The 19293-nt window shown below is 40.3% G+C and overlaps 2 protein-coding genes across 4 annotated transcripts in view; one reads left to right on the top strand and one right to left on the bottom strand.

Moving 5' to 3' along the window:
* LOC132781427 (uncharacterized) overlaps nucleotides 1-2314 on the top strand; it is a 40186-nt gene extending 37872 nt beyond the window's left edge. Inside the window, exon 7 of one of the 2 annotated variants that reach the window (XM_060785691.2) lies at nucleotides 319-2314. In XM_060785691.2, the coding sequence (XP_060641674.2) occupies nucleotides 319-1038 (720 nt within the window). In that variant the 3' untranslated portion in view covers nucleotides 1039-2314. The remainder of the gene's footprint in view (nucleotides 1-318) is intronic. The other variant, XM_067473201.1, reaches the window with a different exon arrangement.
* Nucleotides 2315-5950: 3636 nt separating this feature from the next.
* Nucleotides 5951-19293, bottom strand: part of CHFR (checkpoint with forkhead and ring finger domains) — a 45905-nt gene continuing 32562 nt past the window's right edge. For both annotated transcript variants that reach the window (XM_060785690.2, XM_060785689.2), the window contains exons 12-18: nucleotides 17989-18108; nucleotides 16853-16936; nucleotides 15393-15463; nucleotides 14987-15074; nucleotides 14663-14770; nucleotides 14159-14231; nucleotides 5951-11192 (exon numbers count right to left, since the gene is read on the bottom strand). In XM_060785690.2, the coding sequence (XP_060641673.2) occupies nucleotides 11150-11192; nucleotides 14159-14231; nucleotides 14663-14770; nucleotides 14987-15074; nucleotides 15393-15463; nucleotides 16853-16936; nucleotides 17989-18108 (587 nt within the window). In that variant the 3' untranslated portion in view covers nucleotides 5951-11149. The remainder of the gene's footprint in view (nucleotides 11193-14158; nucleotides 14232-14662; nucleotides 14771-14986; nucleotides 15075-15392; nucleotides 15464-16852; nucleotides 16937-17988; nucleotides 18109-19293) is intronic.

The raw sequence follows: 19293 nt of genomic DNA on the forward strand, positions 1-19293 counted from the left end.
GCAAGCCTTCAGCGTTTTGGCTTTTCGTAATTACCTTTTTTTGCAGCCCCAAAGTTTACAAATGTGCTTTGGTTTTGAAGTGAAGAAAGAGAAAGTACTATTGATCTGGTCTGAAATGTCAATATCTTCAGATTACTCCTTTCAATGTACCCAGGCATGCATACGTATTCTGCTAGCTGTGTTGGTCTTTGAATTATGGGAAAGGCACAAGGAGGGAGAGAAGAAAATAAAGCAAGCAAAATATGCCCTTGTTTGTTAACAATTTCATCTTGCAACCCTCCAAGATCTGCTTATTAGGGTTATGGTTGTTCCTGCCAGGGCTTTTCTACATCCATGAAAAACCAGACTCCACCTATTCGCAAAGTGATCTCCACTGCAGATGTAGATGGAAACTCTGAACTGGCTTCCTCAGATTCCTCAACCAGCCCTGCTTTTTACCCACTGACACACTCAGTAAAGAAAGCATGCAAGCTGAGCAGCAGCTGCATCTTGAAACGACCATACTTTGGAAATCCTTACCGTGGCTTTTTAACAAGGTCTCCCAGTTGCAACCGCCCAAGGCTCTCAGATCCCTCCAGATGTGCAGATGTTCGCTCTCCAGCCAGCAGACCAAGCCAGGGAGCCAAAGTCACCCCTGAAGGTGCCCCTCAACTCCAAGGCAATGCAAGCAATAGGTCAAAATCTAAGGAGCTCTCCCCTGAAATGAATCCAAAGCTTGTTTTTGTTATTTCTGAAGAAGGAGAAGACCAGCAGCCTTTGGTTTTAGCAGAGCACATAAACCCATTCGTAGATTCACATGCTGAGACCAATGTTGTTATTTGTAACCTACAGATGGCCATGACTGGTGAGCAAGCAGTGGACCTGCCTTTTCAAGAAGTTTTGCCTGAGATCACCAATATCAGGACAGACCATGGTCTTTGGGGGGAGCACCCAAACTCATCCAGATGCCCCAAAGGGCTGTGGCACCTGCAAAGATCAAAGCCATGTGCCTGTTTCAGAGACTGGCCTTACCGCAACCAGCACTCATCAGAAACATGATTCCTTAGTTTCTCAGAGATTGAGGCAAACCTCAGTTCAATAATTCTTCCAGATGTGACATCCAAGCTGAAACTGAAAGTTTGGGATTATGGATTTGAAAACAATCAAGAACAACATCTCTTCAACACCAATATGACTTACACAGGAGGGGAGTGTGTTCAGGCTGTCTGGGCTGCTTATTGGCATAATGTCATCTGTTGCGCTCTTGGCTTTCTCCTTAAGTTGCCCCAATGACCATAACAAAAGGTGTAGGTCCTGGCTTGTGACGGCTTATGAAACTTACCCAATTAGGCTTCCTAAATATAGTGCTTGAATAAGGAGGTGTTGTCAGTTCTGGAGTCCAATTAAATCCAGTTAAAAGGGCCATATTGTTTTGGTCCTATTTCACAAGAGTTCAACCAAATTCTAGCCACAGTTGGAGATGATCGCACAATTCTTTACCGAAGTTTGACTGTGGCTACACAGTGAGGTGGCGATGGATAGAATCTAAAGAGCTGTACATAGCAAGAGAAGATACAAAGCGGGCAAATAGTGAGTTACATATGCATCAAATAAACTGCAATTGATTTATTGCTCTGTTTAGGTAGAAGCAATGGTTTTACAATTCATATGAACTCCCCTTGAAGAGGATGGTGTATTTACTGACGCCTGCTGAGCACTCCTCTCTTTGCTTGGCTCTACAAGCTTGGGGCAGAGCTCTCTTCTTTGCATGCCACATCTTAAAAAGTAACTGCTGCGAAGAGTTCTGGCAACTTAGTAACCTTAATGCTTTATTAATATGAATGCACACTCTAGAGACACATATATTGTCATTGCACATTGCTGAAAGAAGTTACAATGAACTTCTAGGTAATAAGAAATGCACATCATGAAACCCAGCCAAACTGTTAGTAAGAGTGATTCACAGCAGATACAACAAAATTGCTTGTCACAATATAGGCTGTTTTTCATTTCGGTAACACAAAATTCTAAATGTTGTCCAGCACTTTATGACAATCATTTTTACCACATCTAAAAAAGTGTGAAGACACATTTAATAAAAAATTAGGGACAGGTGCATGGAAAATTCCAGTTGGCTAACAGTTCCCTGGCATCTTACAGTATGTTACCCCTACAAAAACAGCATATCTATGGTAAATGTGCTTGGTGTATAAATCATGAATCTATCTGTAGAACTGACTAGATCCCAGCTCTGTACTACTGTTTTGAAAAACCCATGTACACGCACACATTCTTACATGTAATAAAATAAATTGCTACTTTGCACCTTTCTTAATATCTTCCACCAGTGACGTTTTTTTTTTCCATTGCCTTCCATTGGGTTACTTTGGTGATCCCTTGTTGTTCAAGTACGATGGCCTATCAAGTGCAGTGTCTTGGCGGTGGATACATAGCTGACAATGAAAACATCCAGGTGGAAGGCGGTCCCAGTCCGGGTTGGTTTGATGTGCCTTCCTCTTGGCACGTTTCTCCCTTTTGCCCTCCCTTCGTGCCTCTTTGAATTCCACAGCACTGCTAGTCACAGCTGACTTCCAGTCAGAGCACTCAAGGGCCAGGGCTTCCCAGTTCTTGGTGTCTATGCCTTAGTTTTTAAGCTTCGCTTTAAGCCCATCTTTAAATCTCTTTTCCTTTCTACCAACATTCCGTTTTCCATTCTTGAGTTGGGAGTATAGTAACTGCTTTGGGCGACAGTGATCGGACATTCAGATAATGTGGGGTTCCATGGAGTTACTGTAACTATAACTGCATGGACCAGCACTCCTTTTTCCTTTTATGGAGTTGGTCTGGTGACACAATGGTTCACAACCTTAAATTAATTTGTCAGTGCACTTTCAGGGTGTTGGGAATTGTACATTGGAGGTTGCTTGGCCATATTTATTTAGAAAGTCATGTTGCTCTCCATTTCTTTGGGAGGGAAACCACGATCAGTCCATCTAGGCCATTGATGTCCTATCCTGGAACCACAGGTGACAAGGGACTATGTGGAGAGGAGTCCTTGGAACTCCATACATGCACATGAGCAGGTTGGCAGTACAATATAATTTTTTAAAAAGCCAATAGCATATAAAACAATTTAGAACCCAGAACAACGTCCAACAATCTATGGTGACCCCTGCCATAAGACATGGTCAAACTGTAAACAAGACAAGGGAATGGGATAGTGCAAATTGTAGCTAAGGAACAAGGGCATGGGATGAAAGTGCAGTACTGTATCATTAATTGTGGACCATTGGGGCTAGACATTCTCAAAGGCTTGTTTAAACATCCAAGTCTTCAAATACCTATGGAAGGTGACAGTATGAAGGCCAGCCTAATCTCCCTTTGCTCTTTGACCACAACACAAAAACCAAAGGCTCTGAGGGAAGCAGTGGACTGCTGCTGTGAAGGAACCAGAGGACACAGTACTCTTAGCAACAGGGGAGCATGTAAAAATGACCTGTGCACAGGTATATCTCATTGTGGATGGAGTGCAAAATGCTCTTTTGTAGCCCTTTGAGCAATTTCCCAAATCACCTCCCACTGCATGTGCAAAAGGGAATGGAGAGGCAGTCCCATTACAACTGCAAAAATTGGCTTGTTGTGAAAAAAGGGTTGGTGATAAAGCTTCAGTGAAGACCCCTTTCCCCCATGATAATAATGCTTTCAGGAGTGAAGTTCCCTTCTGAGGGGTAGATTTCTCTCACTTCCTGTTGCCTCACCCATTTGTAACTATGAATTGTTTGTAAGTTGGATGTTTGTAATTTTGGGGACTGCCAGTAATGTGAATTATGGAGAATACTACAATATTTTGTAGATGTAACATTACATTCAGATTATTCCATTCTGTTGTTGTCATCTACAAAGCTTGTACTTGAGCACTGTGCAACTGAGTTACATCCCCCAATCTCATGTTTATGATTTTGTGTTGGGCACATTCATAGGCATCCTGGGCTGCATGTGCTCCATGGGCCGCAAGTTAAACGAGCCTGGGATATTGGCCACAATTCTCAGCCAGGCTCCAGCAGAGTAGTAACATTTTGAATCATGTTTCTGGGCTTCTTTACCAGGCTGTTATCTTTTGGATTGTGTCTCCACGTGCCATTTGCAAATTGCACCTGGCACACTGCTTGGCATGAGAGGCATATTCTGTTGCTAATCCTTGCAGCGATGATTCTGCAGCTGGCTCCTGCTGAAGAATGCCTACTGTTTGTTTAGTCTTTCCATTCTGAAGCAGGGCTTTGGGATCACCAGCCACCATGCTCACTCATGCAATCTAAACAGGGAAGCGCATGGCCTTTGACAATTGTAGAATTCTGATTGTAAGTGAAATGTACAGTCGAAGTTTTAAGTCTGTACCAATGGAAAGGCTGACTGCGTGGCTACAATGCATAACTCCCTACAGCTTAGTAACCCAAGAGATGTATTTTTATTTAACATCTTTGTACGCACAAACATAAAGGCTCCATTTCCAAATGGCTCAGTGATTGAATCTCAGCTTCACAAAAAGGAAAGCCTCCAAATATCTATTGCAAACTGGTGTCAGAGGAGGAATGGGAAAAATCCAGCCCCCACTATCCAATGGAATGGTTTAGTTTCATTTTTTTCCATTTTTGCTATGTCTGGGCGCCTAAAGTCTGGTTCCTAAAATAGTGAGCTCTGATTTTGCCCATTTTTTTCCTTCTCCTTTTAGTTTCACCTGTCCTTTAAGCCTCCATCTGCTCCCTTGTGGAGCCAATGAGGGTGTACGTGTGTGGGTTTTATGTGATGCATGTGGTTTCCGTACAGAAATGTTTTCATGGCAGTGAAAATATGAGCAAAGCTTACAGTGCCTTTGAAACGTATTTCCCTGTCCAACCTTAATTGTCACAATTGCTGGAACGCCTCTATTTATCTTCACTGAGAACAAGCCAGCTCCAGCCTTTCCCTTTTTTGTTGTCCTGCGGGGCGACGTATGGAAAAAATAGGTGAATATTTTATAGTTCTGAAAAATGTTGCGCAAGAGTTTGTCAGCTTTTCAACTTTGTTTATCTGTTTTGCATACATGAAAGCAGCATGATCAATGCAGGAGAGTGGTGGTGTTTTGGAATGTATTTCACTTATAAACAGTAAATGACGTTCGGTCCCAAACATTTGGAAATCCTGATCTGAGTGCTGACAGAGGAGGCAAAGCAGAAAAAATAGCTGCAGCCAGCGCCAAGCATTTATAAACATGCCTCAGCTGACAACTTGTTTTTAGTATTTTCAAAGACAGAATCTAGTTCATAGCAATTCACAATACATTAAGACTCCAATAACCACAGAACCATTATCTGTGGTTTCACTTACATGCCTCTAGGACACATGTGTCAAACTCAAGGCCTTTGGGCCCAATCCAGACCTCCATGTCATTTTATAAGGCCCCCCAGATATTGGACTATGACTCCTGTATACCTCATTATTAAAACATCATGACTTGAGCTGATGGGAGCTGTGATATAGCAACATCTGGAAGGCTGCAGTTGTTCTGTTTTGTCAGTAAAACGGGGTTTGAATTTAAACACAAGGCTTGGGAATATGATGTCTGCCGTTAAAATGTCCTTTAACCAAACTTTGCAGCCCAGCCTCAGAGCCACAATGGCTGCTGGGTTGCAATTACCAGTCCGCATGGCAGATAAACAAAAGTGCGGGAGTTGTTGTTCAATAACATCTGGGGACCAAAACTAGGTAAAACCTAAAGACCACTGTCCAGTATGTAAAAAAATACAGTTGGCCCTCTGAATCCATGAATTCTCTGCCCATGGATTCAATGGTCCCTTGAAGGCAACCATAAGGCTGATGTGGCTCTCAATGAACAAAAGTTTGACACCCCTGATTTAAATGATGTGGTGTGCTTTTAGTGGCATAGAATTCAAGCCCGTATAGAAAAATCAGCCCAAAAAGAAACAAGGAAACATTTCCATGAGTCAACTTTTTAATTTTTGAAATCACTCTGAAAAGGTTGGAAGAATTATTACAGAAGAAAAACTGCCAGAGAAGGTGACTCCATTTCATCTCTAACAACAGGTTTTCCGTAAGACTGGTCTTAGCAACAGGCCATTCTAACACTTCAGTTTTTTTCCTTTCTCACAATGCCTGCTCTTCAGCGCAGTTTACAATAAGCCAAACAAATTAGAGTTCTTAAACATCATGATTATGAACTCATCACATTAACTTGGTATTATTCAGCTGACCAACACTTTTATTTTAATTTAAAGATGTACTCAAACATGTAAGAGTATGTAATACCCATGAACCGTGGTGCTCTTCGTTACTTGAAGAGCAAAAGAGAAAAGGTCAATTCACCCAAACATTTGTAAAATTAATATTTTCACTTTTTTTAAAAAAAAGGTACAACATATGCACGAGAAAAAAACCCTTTTCATTCAATTGCACTACTTCAATCTCCTAATGCATAGAAAAGGCAGATTTGAGATATATATATATATATATATATATATATATATATAAATAAAGAAGAGGGGTTATCAAAGGAATCCAAAGTCTTCTCATGTATAGCTAGGTTCTGATTGTTTCAGGTTTATTTTTATTAATAAATACAGTACTGAACTGCAGGAGCAGGCATAGATGCAGTGCTCAGTATGAACCATTGCAAGTACAAAGCACATTGAAAAAAAGCAAGCTGTCCACAAATTCCAGCCTGTTTGCCAATAAAGTGGGAAGTCTCCCCTGGAAGTCAATGTGGAATGCAGGAAGAGAAAGGCAAAACACACCCTGTTGTGTGTATTGTGCAAAAGTCTCTTTTTTCCATATATGCAAAACATTTACATATATGGCCTGAGATGAAAACAGAGACCCGAGCAGCTGCAAATAGTCTGCCTGAGAGGATACAACTGCAAACATTTGAGATATTTAAACTTTAAGAACTAAAAAAAAAGCTCAGATGGAACTGTAAGATGAACTTCAGTTAGACATTTCTTAATCATGTCTTAATGACAACTAGATTCAACGTGTCGACTCTAGTAACTAGACCTTGACCTGAATGTATGGTTTTGGTTGGCTGTCTTTGAGAAGTTACACATAGTTCCCAGAAACATATTACATATACAGCACCTGAAAGTACTCTAGGGTGTGCAGGGTTCTCTGCCTAAGAAAGGATGTCCGATTCACATAGGACAGGGGCAGCCTGGATCTCAAAGGAGCCAATGGAGTTGAGGTTTTATTGCCTATCTTTTATTGCCTTCGTCTCAGGTCTCCACATGGCCAAGAAAGGGAATAGCCTCTGCTTGCACTGAGATCTCTCCAGATCAGTGAGTCCCAAACTCTGGTCCTCCACACATTTTGGACCTTAGTTCCCAGAATTTCTGACCATTGGCCACGTGGGTGGAAATACTGGAAATTGATGTCAATAAACATAAAGGAGCAGAGTTTGGACATCACTCTCCAGACCATCTTAACTGACACCAGAAATAAGATCTTTAACATCTTTACTTGAGGAAGAAGCCACCGAAGCTCCAAAAGGTTTGCATGATGTATATTGTGCATTTTGCTTGGTCAATAGTTATTGCTTCTTTGTTGTAGCTCCAAGTAAATTTTGTTTCCACAACACATGTTCACTCAGATGGTGTGAGTCTACGCTAGGGGTGAACATCTATCCCTCCAGGTATTGTCATACTGCAACTTCCCTGACCCTTCACCATTACAAAGGCTGGTAGAAGTGATGGAAGTTGGTCCACTGACCTCCATAGGACTTACATGTCCCCACCCTAGGTCTAAATATGAAACATTGTCTTCTTTCAATGAGATGGATGGTCTCTTGGCAAGGTCAAGAGAATAAAATAATAAGGCCTGGACAGCAGAGAGAGGATTACATGGTCAATGACTCTCCCTGACATACAAACATCATTTTCTATAGAAACTAGAATATCTGGAAGAACTAGACTAAATCCCACTGCCCAATATGCTTTAGCTGGGGAAAATATTCTGCTATGGAAGTTGAAAAATGAAATCTGAAATGGTACAAGTCAAGAACAGCATTAAAAGTTTGGACTGAAAGTTTTATAAACTTGCCCTTATTTTCAAACCAATACATTCAGAAATGGCCTCCACATACAATGGCATAATAATATAAAGTTTGTGCTATTACATTTCTATTATTTTGTCTATCATTTTCCTGCATCATGTTTAGTTCAAAAGAAACAAGAGTACGCATAGTGGGGGAAGGGGTGGGGAGAGAAAGACTTTCCTGGCTGCTCAAATGGCACTCTGCTCATATAAAAGCATAGAAACTTACTTTTTCAACTATAATTTGAAGCCAGTTTTCAAGCTGGTTAGGGGTCCAGGGAGTTTAAAAGTAACTTTTCAAAGCTACAGACAAGTGGTTGAGTTAAAAGTCCAGTTCAACAACACTCTTTGTTTAAATGGAATATTTGAGCATTCCAACTCTAGTAGTGAACTAAGAAGATCTAAAGCAGAGCTTCTTCAACTTTTTTGATTCACAACCCCTTTTTACCCGAGAAATGTTTACACAATCACAAGTATATAAAGAACAGAAGGAAGGGGGAAGAAGAGTGTGACACGCAGTTGTGGGAGAGAAAGAAAAGTGGGGAGACACACGTGCACTTGAGAGGAGGGAAAGCAGAAAGACGAGAGAGAACGGAAAGCAGAGAGACACCCACAGGAGACAAAGGAAGGCAACCCCAATATACAGCTATAACTTCCCTGACTAGAGCTTGCGAGGAGCTTGAATCAAATCAGATTGTGAGTTTAGATTTTATTTTACTATTTCAGATGCAGTCCAGGCTCAAAACACAGACTGCCTAAAGATGGATATGCACTCCATTTAGAACTGTCTATGAATACAGTGAGCAGCTGTTTCACTGTTATTTTCTTTAAACATATTTAACAGGCTTACTATAGCCCACTGGTTGAACATGGTTGGTAAATGGGCAACACCCAGAACACTTTGGGAGTTCCATTTTTTAAAAGCCAATGGGACAGAATGAAGGCTGCAGAGTATAAAGTGACCAGTCCTTCAACCCCATCCTTAAAGTAAACTGGAATGGGACATAACAGCCTGCATTAGTTTGATGGTTTCCTCTTTCAGTTGACTCTCACACTACTATTTCAGAATATGGGAGCGAGCTTGAAATTACACAGAGAAACTACACAGAGAAGCCATTGAAATCCACAAGCATGTGGACAATTTCAACAGAAAGGAAGAGACCATGAAAATGAACAAAATCTGGCTACCAGTATTAAAAAACTCTAAAATTACAACAGCAAAACAACTGAGAGGAAACAACCAAGCACATCTTAACAACTCTCAGCAAGGGATTTCCCCAGGCTCAGCCAGGCATTCAAATGCTAATGAAGGTGGTCAGTTGAAACATTCACACCTAGCTCCAGCAGAGAAAAGCTCTTTGCCCCACCCAAGCCATTCCACAGATATATAAACCCATTGTCCTAATTCCAACAGACCTCACTACCTCTGAGGATGCTTGCCATAGATGCAGGCGAAACATCAGGAGAAATGCCTCTAGAAAGATGGCTCTATAGCCCGAAAAAACCCACAAGAACCTTGAAATTATTTTCATATCTAAATATGCAACACAGGTTGGATTAATAACTTTGGTTGGATCATGCCCAGCATGTAAAATCCCAGTGATTTTAAAGGGGGAGATTCAAGAGATGTCTAATGGGATGGCTTGTACCCATACGTATAAAGGAAGACAGATCCTGGCAAAGTGTCTGCCAGCATTTTTCAAAAAAATTATCAATCTATGTCACAAAAAGGTACACTGAGAAGCCCCGTTGAATTTATTGCTGAACATTTGCTAACTTATCAACAGTCAAATCCATGAAGTGGAGGGCTTATTCTACACCCTACCTCTGTGTCCCCAATGCTGCTGACTTTTGTTTTACAATCTGCCCCCAATAGATTGTGTAACTTGAGATTTAAATAACACAAATAACTGAGAAATTATTTGGGTTTCTTAAATCTCAAGTCAAACTACGAGATACCTGACAAAAAGGTTGCCGTCTTGAAAATATTATGCTTTCAGTTATGCAGAAAAAACCCAGTCAATGTAGCAGTGTGGACAGAATACATCCAGTCATCGCCAAACACTTTTAAGGGCTAATCTGACTGGATCATGACAGTTGCTTTCTTGTCTGGTGAAGATAAACAATTTTATAAAGGGGCAAGGATTTCCAGGGGCATTGTGTTAAGAGTAGGTAAAAGTAAAAATGTAGAGTTGTTCGCAAATACAGCTGCAACTGAAAGAAGGCTCAGACAAACCGTAGAGTGGAGAGAGCAAGGTGACAATGGAGAAATTTCCACCAGGACAGTGCCAAGTCTTTTCTTTTGTGACAGATTAGGACAGTGCAATCATAGAAAAGAGCTAGTAGGACACAGCCCCAAAGATACTAAACGATATGCTATATTTAAGATGGGGCATTGAACCTGGACACCCCTCCCATTTTTCCCCATTCAGAAATAGAGAATTGCAATTGTCCCAGGAAACCTCCTTTAGAGCATGGTCCAGGAGCTTGTGGACTGGAAGGATGGGCATCAGTTGGCCCTGCTTTTTAAAAATAGCCCAACCCCTCTCTCATTTTAAGAGGAAGTGAGCTCCACGGCTTGCATAGAGAGGGAACTGCCCCGCAGAACCTGCTAAACTTAGTTTTGCCTACTCATGGTTTTCTGCAACCTCCGCCCCCTCCTCTCAAGTATGTCCGCTTTGTGTTTTATTCAACAAACAATAGCTGCTGATCTAGTGTCACGTACAGAATAATCCAGTTTCTTCCATCCAGTGTAAATCCCCCATCAATGCTGTAAGTACCCTTCAGCCCCTGAATGCTGTCAAACATCATATATGAATGCTGCCAAGCGTGCTGAAACAGGAGGGCCAATCAGGATTACTTGTTCAATTCTCTCTTTATAGAAAAAAGGACCAAAACAAAGAACAGAGAACAAGCAGAACTTTCACCTTTCTTCCAAGCTTGAAAATGTTACAAATTAAAGAGATATCACACCAGAGTACCTGATGTAAAGCATTACCAACTCCCTGCTGTGAGGGAATCGTGACTTGAGTCAGCATTTCAGGTTCAACTCCACATTCCCTTTTTTGTATTTTTGACACAATAAACACCTTCAGTTCTTGAATCGAGTTTGTTCACAAATGTGATTGAACTTCCTGTAAAAGAATAACAACAATTAAAAAAAACAAGGAACAGAAAGTTAAGACCGGCATCAAAGACAACATGAAAGAGACTTCAAAAAGAAGCAATTTCATTTTTAAAAAGGACTCAAAGCACCATTCATATTTTACAAAATTTTTCTTCCTAAGACTGAAATCAATAAATGTATTAAAATCAAATAACCTGGTTTCATGTTTAGACTATATGTTGCATGGATTAGCACAGAAAGGAAAGCCTTAGTTCTGACATCAACTCCCAGAAATGCATCAGAGATCTCTCTGAAAGATATAATTAAATGTATTTTAAATGCCATCTTTGTGGCTTTATGTGCAAAATGATTCTTTTAAAAAACTAAAGCTTCCATTTTCAAAATGCTGAATTTTTAATTTAAATAATAATAATAATAATAATAATTATTATTATTATTATTATTATTAATTACCCGCCTCACCTTGTGGCTCAAGGCAGGGCACAACACAGTTAAAACAGTGAGATAAAACAAAGCACTATTAAAATGCATATAACAAATATACACAAAGTAAAATACAGAATAAAATCCATAGATAAAATGCAGGTTAACAATAAAAGGAAAATGTTCTAAAATACAGTTGCAACTAACTAACTAGCAACCAAATGCAACCTTGTAAAAAAAACTATATAACAGAGCTTTCTAAACATTTCATGTTGGTGACATACTTTTTAGACATGCAACGTTTTGTGAAACAGTCATTAGCAAAACCAACCCCTGAGAAGAAGTACAGACACCTACTTAAATTGTAATAACAAAATGTATGGCAAACACAACATATCTTGTAAAAGCCTTTGTTTTTTAAACTACAATTTCTTATTTCACAGGGACTCCGACATTTGTGTGACACACCTACACACTGTAGTCAACATGATAATGTGTCACAGTTGGGAAAGCTCCACTGCAGAAGTTACTAGCCTACATTCCAAAAAAAACACACCTAACCTAATGTAAAGGCCTATATTTCCATGTCAGTGGTGTTTATCTCTACATTAGAGCAATGGGAAGCTTCACTGATATTGCTGTGTTCCTTCAAGCAATTTTTCTACTTATGGTGACCCTAATGTAAACCTATCACAGGTTTTCCTTGGCAAGATTTGTTCAGATAAGGAGTGTTGTTGCCTTCATCAGAAGTTGATAAGAGTGAGTTGTCTGAAGTCACCCAATGAGTTTCTGGGGGAAAGTACAAAAAACACTGCAGGAATTTTTAAAAGCCAAGATACAATTAGAGCCTGAATTATTTTTCTTGGGAATGCCAAATAAACAAATGAAATCACTAAACTACAATGTACTGCACTATATGATCACTGCAGCACAGATACTACATGCACAACACTGGAAAGTTACACCTTCCAAAGACAGAAGAATGGATAGTAAAAGCTTTTAGCATAGCATAGTTTATCCAGAAATGGATAAATTGCTCATAATAAACAAAGAAAAAATACAAAAGAAACCCTTTATCAAAGACTGGAAACCATTTCTAAATTTTGTAAAAAGAAAGAAGGAACAGATTTTATAGAAGGCTTCATAATTTCATCTGTCAGAATTTGTGTAAGGAATTTTGAAATCAGAACTATCATGCTAAAAGGAAAAATGGAAAATACTGTAATAAGAAGGAAGAACTTAACTTCATGATTGTCTGCAATAACCAAAAGAATGGGAAGTCACTGCAACAGGATGCAAGGCAGGAGGGAATAGCATAATCAGATATAATCACTGCATAAAACGCAGTTGTGTGCTTTTTATCTTAAGAACAGACAAGTATCTCAAGCTCTGAGGATTACTTAGAAAATAATCCCACTGGAGCATTGCAGCATACCCAAATACCTGTGAGTACTCTGAACCGTGCTCTAACTTATAAAAAGCACTGCTTGAATATCAAGCAAAAAGTAGGTGCTAGAAATAATTTTGTACGAAAGCTGACTGGCACAATCTGGGGCTCACAACCAGATATAGTGAAGACATCTGCCCTTGCACTCTGCTACTCTTCTGCTGAATACGAATGCCCAGTGTGGAATACATCTCGCCATGTATTCAACAGTGGATGTGGCTCTTAATGAGACATGCCACATTATCACAGGATATCTACCCACTACACCACTGGAGAAATTATTCTATTTAGCTGTTATTGCACCACCTGACATCCGTCAGGAAGTAGCAGCCAACAATGAGAGGGCTGTCCTCTGTTCGGATATCAGCCAGCAAGCCAACACCTTAAATCAAGAAATAGCTTCCTAAGATCTACAGAGATACTTGCAGGAACACCTCAGCAAGTGAAAGTCCAAAAGTAGCAGGCTAAAACCTGGAACCTCAATCAGTGGCTGATACTGGATGAGAAACTCCCTCCTGGGCACAAAGAAGACTGGGCAATGTGGAAGGCGCTGAAGAGACTGCACTCTGGCACCACAAGATGCAGAGCCAATCTTAAGAAATGGGGCTACAAAGTGGAGTCTGTGACACGCGAATGAGGAGAAGAACAAACCACAGACCACCTACTACAATGCAGTCTGAGCCCCACCGCACGACACCAGAGGCACTCCAAGTGGTCAGCTTCTGGTCAAAGGAAATTTAGTATAATGCCAAGTTTTTTACTTTGTTTTGTGGTTTTTCTATACATTATAATTGTATTCTCAATTTGCTTCTGACACGATAAATAAATGCATAGATGGTAGGAAATACTACATTTGCTTATGTATATATACCTCTGTATAGATTTTTATTGTTCTTTTAGATAAATATGAAAATTTAAAAATAAAAAAATAATCTATATAAAAAAAAGATAAGTCATGGTTAGAGGTTGATGATGGCAACTATTATCACATACTATACCCAGAACTGTTCTGCATTTTTCTTCTTCTTCTTGAGAATGCAATCTGAAATGTGAATGGTTTTAAAGAAAAAATTGAAAGGAGCAGGAGCTGAGGGGCAACTCACATAGCATGGTGTGCTTTGACCTGAGTCCGACAGTTGCGCCCCCAGTAACAATCGGGACGTGCGGTGACAGTCACTGCAAGAAAAAACAGACACATGAGCCACAACTGAGACTTCTTAAAGGCTAACAGAGATGATGGGATGGCTCAATGAGCATAAATGAGAATAACAATAATGTACAAGCAACTAATTGATACCAAAGGCCATATAATTATTGGTTGGAAGGATCAAACAAAAATGTGCATTTTGAATTACAAATGATAATGCTGTCATGGCAAATATCAGGCCATACATGATGCATGTATTAATTTGCAGCATTACATCCATACAGAGATACAGTAATCTCATGCATAACCCACTTGCCAATACAAAAAAGGAACACTCATGATATACTTGCTATGCAGAAGTAAGGTCATATATGGCAAAAACGGGATCATAAAACACACATTAAACAAACGTTTATTATTGGGACTGTGGCCAATTATTTAAATATGTATTTTTATATACCTGGCAATTCAGCAACAGGAATATTCTGTCTGTACTGATAAGCCAGCTCTCGGAAGCTGCGGAGGCCACAACAGTAACAGAGCACTGTTTCTCCAGTAATTCGATAATCTGATGGAGGGGAAAAGGGGTTACAGATGGTCAAGAGAGAACACACAATTTCATGAAAGATACTGGAACTTTCTTCCTAGATCCTAAAATAGGAAGATGCGTGCATGTGACAAATAAACACATAATTGGGTCATGGGTCTGAAAAACTGAAGGTTGATGAATTAAAATCCTGTTTTGCGATTTTATGGTTTCTAAGGACAGAAAATAACAGTTTACCTGACAAAATAAAAATTCCTCTCTGAAGAGCTAGGAGACTGTCATTCAATATGTTTTTCCATGTCAAACCCCTGGATGCCAGGTAATCCTGTAACAGGAAAAAGGTGTAGTCTGTGAAGCACAGAGTAGAGGTATGTGGGTGTTTTTAACCACCTCGCTCAGAAAGAGAAGCATTATACATTTCCTACCATCCAAATGGATATACAGATCCATTCTCTCCTCACTGTCTCAAAGAAAGCAGCCAAACAGAGATTTGGTGACTACATGGCTGCTAGACTGTCTTGTGTGCAGACAACCAGGCAGGATGCTGAAACAAGTGACACCCCAGAGAGTGGAGGCTCACCCTAATAATTTCAAGATCAACCCTGATATAGTCTTAACTGAAAACTTTTAAAATCAAACATACCTTTAGAATATCTGATTCGTAGTTATTGCCATTAAGGATTCCATCTAAACACTTCTCACCGAGGTTTATTTCTGTAAATAAAAAAGGGAGGCACATTTGCTTGCAATCAGAAATATCAAAGAGCCTTTTAGTTACAAAGAAATGTATTTGGAAAAAACACACATGATTGTCATCAATAATTTCAGGCCTTTTAGGATGTTACATGGGCACAATCATGTAGACCAGAGCTTTCCAAAAATTTCATGATGGTGACACACCTTTTTGGACATGCATGAATCATTTCATAAAACAATAATTCGGTTTTACTAGTAAACCAAACATTAAACAAACCCCTCATAAGAGATACGAACACATACAGCGAACTGGCTGGGGACACAACATATATCACGGAAATCTTTCTTTTATATTTTGAAAATATATGATATCTTGCTTATTTCACAGAGGCTCAGAGATCTTGTGTTCTTTTTGCATTTCACAGCAGATGACACAGAGTTCGGAAAGTTCTGGTGTAAACATTTAATTGTGAATACTCTCCACTGGAAGCAATGGGGCTTACGTCTAAATAAAATAAATAAAATAAAATCAACGCCTGGTCTACAGCTAAAGTGCTACTATTTTTTTCCTCGTCTTCTTCCTCACCCACAAATACTCTCTCAGCTGTCACTCAGACACAGGGATAAAGAGGCTGACTACCCACGAAAGATTACTACTACTGCATCAGCTCTAGATTATTAAATATGTTTTTTTTGTGGGTGAGCAGATGGCGACTACTGGATAGCATATATTCTGTATCAGAAACTAGAGCTGATGTGATCTATCCAATCCAATTTTCTGAATCAGCACCCCAATATCCAAACCAAATCTAAAGTTGACCAAAAACTGATTTGTAACCCTTCTGGTACTAATGTTGGAGGCTGGTCCCTGGTTAAAAAAGGTTGGGAACCATTGCTGTAGGGAAAATATCTTGTAAATGTAATGCTGCTGGTGGGGAGAGCTCATGCAAGTTGCAAATCCAGGATTTTGCCAGTACAGGCAGAACTGTTTAGTAAGAGTGAAGCAATTTCCCAGGGATGGTCCCATGATTTTCATGATGCTTGGGGGTGATGCATCCTGGAGGACATATGGCTGGAAGACCTCGTCCCATGCTTTCCTGACACTGTTCTCACTTACAACGAGAGCAATAGTTGTAACTTGTCTGAAATAGCTGCCCCCATTGAGTGCCACCCCAAGAGGCCTCTTGGAATAGCATGGGCCGTTAAATGGTTACTAACTGAACTAGGAGCCTGTTATAGGATGTTCAAATTTACCCTGGGTTGTGACCTTTTTCAAGGAAAATTCACTCAAGTGATGTTAAGTTAAATACCAAATCCTTTTAGATTTTAATGGTCAGTGCTTCAATGTCCCCCCAAAAAAGCTACCAAAGGCAAAAGACGTGTTAAAAAGCCCTTCTTCTGGCCTACCACAGAATGGTGCTAAGCAGCCAAAGCATGCCACCCGAGTGCAGCCCCAGTACAAGTGGCAGTAGGGTTGGAGACAGACAGTGCCTGCAAAAACAAAGAGAAAAAAAAATGGCACCACTCAGTATACTAAATAGAAACTGGTCCCCAAATCCTCTGTCAATCATCAATGAACACTTTACCCTGAAATTCCTGTTATGTTCCAGACCCTCATCCCTTTTGCCCCCATCTGGTTTTCAAAATATTTTCTGGGGTTTTCAAACATACATTTAACACTTCCTCCCCACAACCTCCCTTGCCCCTGTAACACTCCCCCCCCTCCCCCGGTTAAAAATTAAATAAAGAAACACATAAAAGACATTAAGAATACAGTTGACTTCTCTCCCCCACCAAACAAGGTATCCATCAAAATGTTATAATTTACATCTATTCGAACTGCTTCAATTTCTGCCAAACATAAACAAATGTACTTAAAATTAAAACCTACCCACAAGTAATATGACTACAAACTAATGTAAACATTTTTACTGAAATTCAATCCTTATAATTCCATTTTTATTTCCCATTTCAATCATTCCCCATTTTTTCCTTTGAAAGTATTTTATTTATTTACTTTATTTCTACCCTGCTCTTCTCACCCCGAATGGTAAATATTCAATGCCACAACTATACAATAGTAGATTAATCTTACCGTATTTCAACAATTTCCCCTGATATAATATCATGTTATAGTCCCCCTTCATATTAAATGTTCTTATTTCTTCCATCCCACATTTTTTAAAATCTATATTTTATTTTAATTTCTTCCAAAGATTTTATTATTTATCCATGTCCCTTCCAGTATTTTTTTTAATAAACAACAGGTTATCCCATCTATCCACCAGTAATACTAATAGTAACTATTTGAAAATTTTAAATGTAATTCAATTCCTGCATCTGAACAAGGAAAACCGCTGCCTATGAGACTTCAGGTCTCCAGAAGTAGCCCTTTCCTCTCATGATATCACTTTCTGGTCAGTCAGAGAGGAAAGGCTCAAACTCTACTGTTATGATCAGAAATGGAAGGGGTAAGGAGTGGGGGGAAGAATTAGAAACACAGGGAAGGACATCCATTTCCCATGAAACGGCTGCCAACTCACATTGCTGAGGGGCCACATGTGGATTCAGTTCACGCTCTGCTCTGCGGTCCGGCATTGGCTGGAAGCAGCAAGTGCATATCACGTGGCTTCCTTGAGAAGGACACACATATTCTTGGACAGCTAAAATTGGGAAACAAACAGAAATGTACATAGACACAAACAAATTTCTCCAGTATCTCAACATCATATCTACAAGCGTTGTATCTGAATTCAAACCCCACTCTCCTGACTAAACAGAACAAACTGTAGCCTTCCAGATGCTACTGTCTCACAACTCCCATCAGCTCTAGTCACGACAATGTCTAACAATGAGGAACACATGAGTGATATGAAAGGTTGCTTACCTGTAACCGTAGTTTCCCTAGTGGTATGCTGTGAATCCGCACTAATGGTATCTCTCTCTGCGCATGCGCAGCTTAGCTCGGACTTCTACAGTTAAAATTCAAAAAGGACGGCGGTTGGCCCCGCGCACACTCCCCTGATAGTATAAATAGCCCGCGGAAGGCTAACCGCCTCAGTTCTCTTCGGCCGCAAAACTACTGCTCAAAGAGGAGGCATGACAAACTGCGGGGAGGATGGGCGGGGCCGTGCGGATTCACAGCATACCACTAGGGAAACTACGGTTACAGGTAAGCAACCTTTCATTTTCCCTGCGTGGCTATGCTGTGAATGCGCACTAATGGTAGTAGACTAGCAAGCTACTCACCGTGGCTGGTGGGCGTCATGCCACCGCAGAAAAAAGCACAGCTCGACCGAAGGAAGCATCCTTCTTCGATGTCAAATCCAGCTTGTAATGTGTCACAAAAGTCATCGGTGTAGACCACGTGGCTGCACGACAGATTGCTTCCAATGGCACACCTTTCATAAAAGCCGCCGACGCAGATTGTGCTCTTGTCGAATGGCCTTTGACCCCAAGCGGGAGTTCCCGTCCCGATCTCTGGTACGCCAACTTGATAACTGATACAAGCCAAGCCGACAGACGCTGAGAGGATACGGGAAGTCCCAAGGAGTCTTGACGATATTTTATGAACAGTCTCGTAGTCTTTCTTACGTCTTTAGTTCGATCAATGTAAAAGGCAATGGCCCTACGGACATCTAACAGATGGAGCCTTCGTTCTAGTGATGTGGAAGGTTCCTGGAAGAAGGCTGGTAGCACAAGTTCTTGAGACATGTGGAAGTTTGATGTTACTTTGGGTAGGAAAGAGATGTCTGTGCGGAGCACCACCTTATCTTTATGGATACGGAGATAAGGTGGGTCTACCCTCAGTGCACACAGCTCGCTCACCCTTCTTGCTGATGTGATTG

This window comes from Anolis sagrei, chromosome X (assembly GCF_037176765.1).
Source record: "Anolis sagrei isolate rAnoSag1 chromosome X, rAnoSag1.mat, whole genome shotgun sequence".
Classification (NCBI taxonomy): domain Eukaryota; kingdom Metazoa; phylum Chordata; class Lepidosauria; order Squamata; family Dactyloidae; genus Anolis; species Anolis sagrei.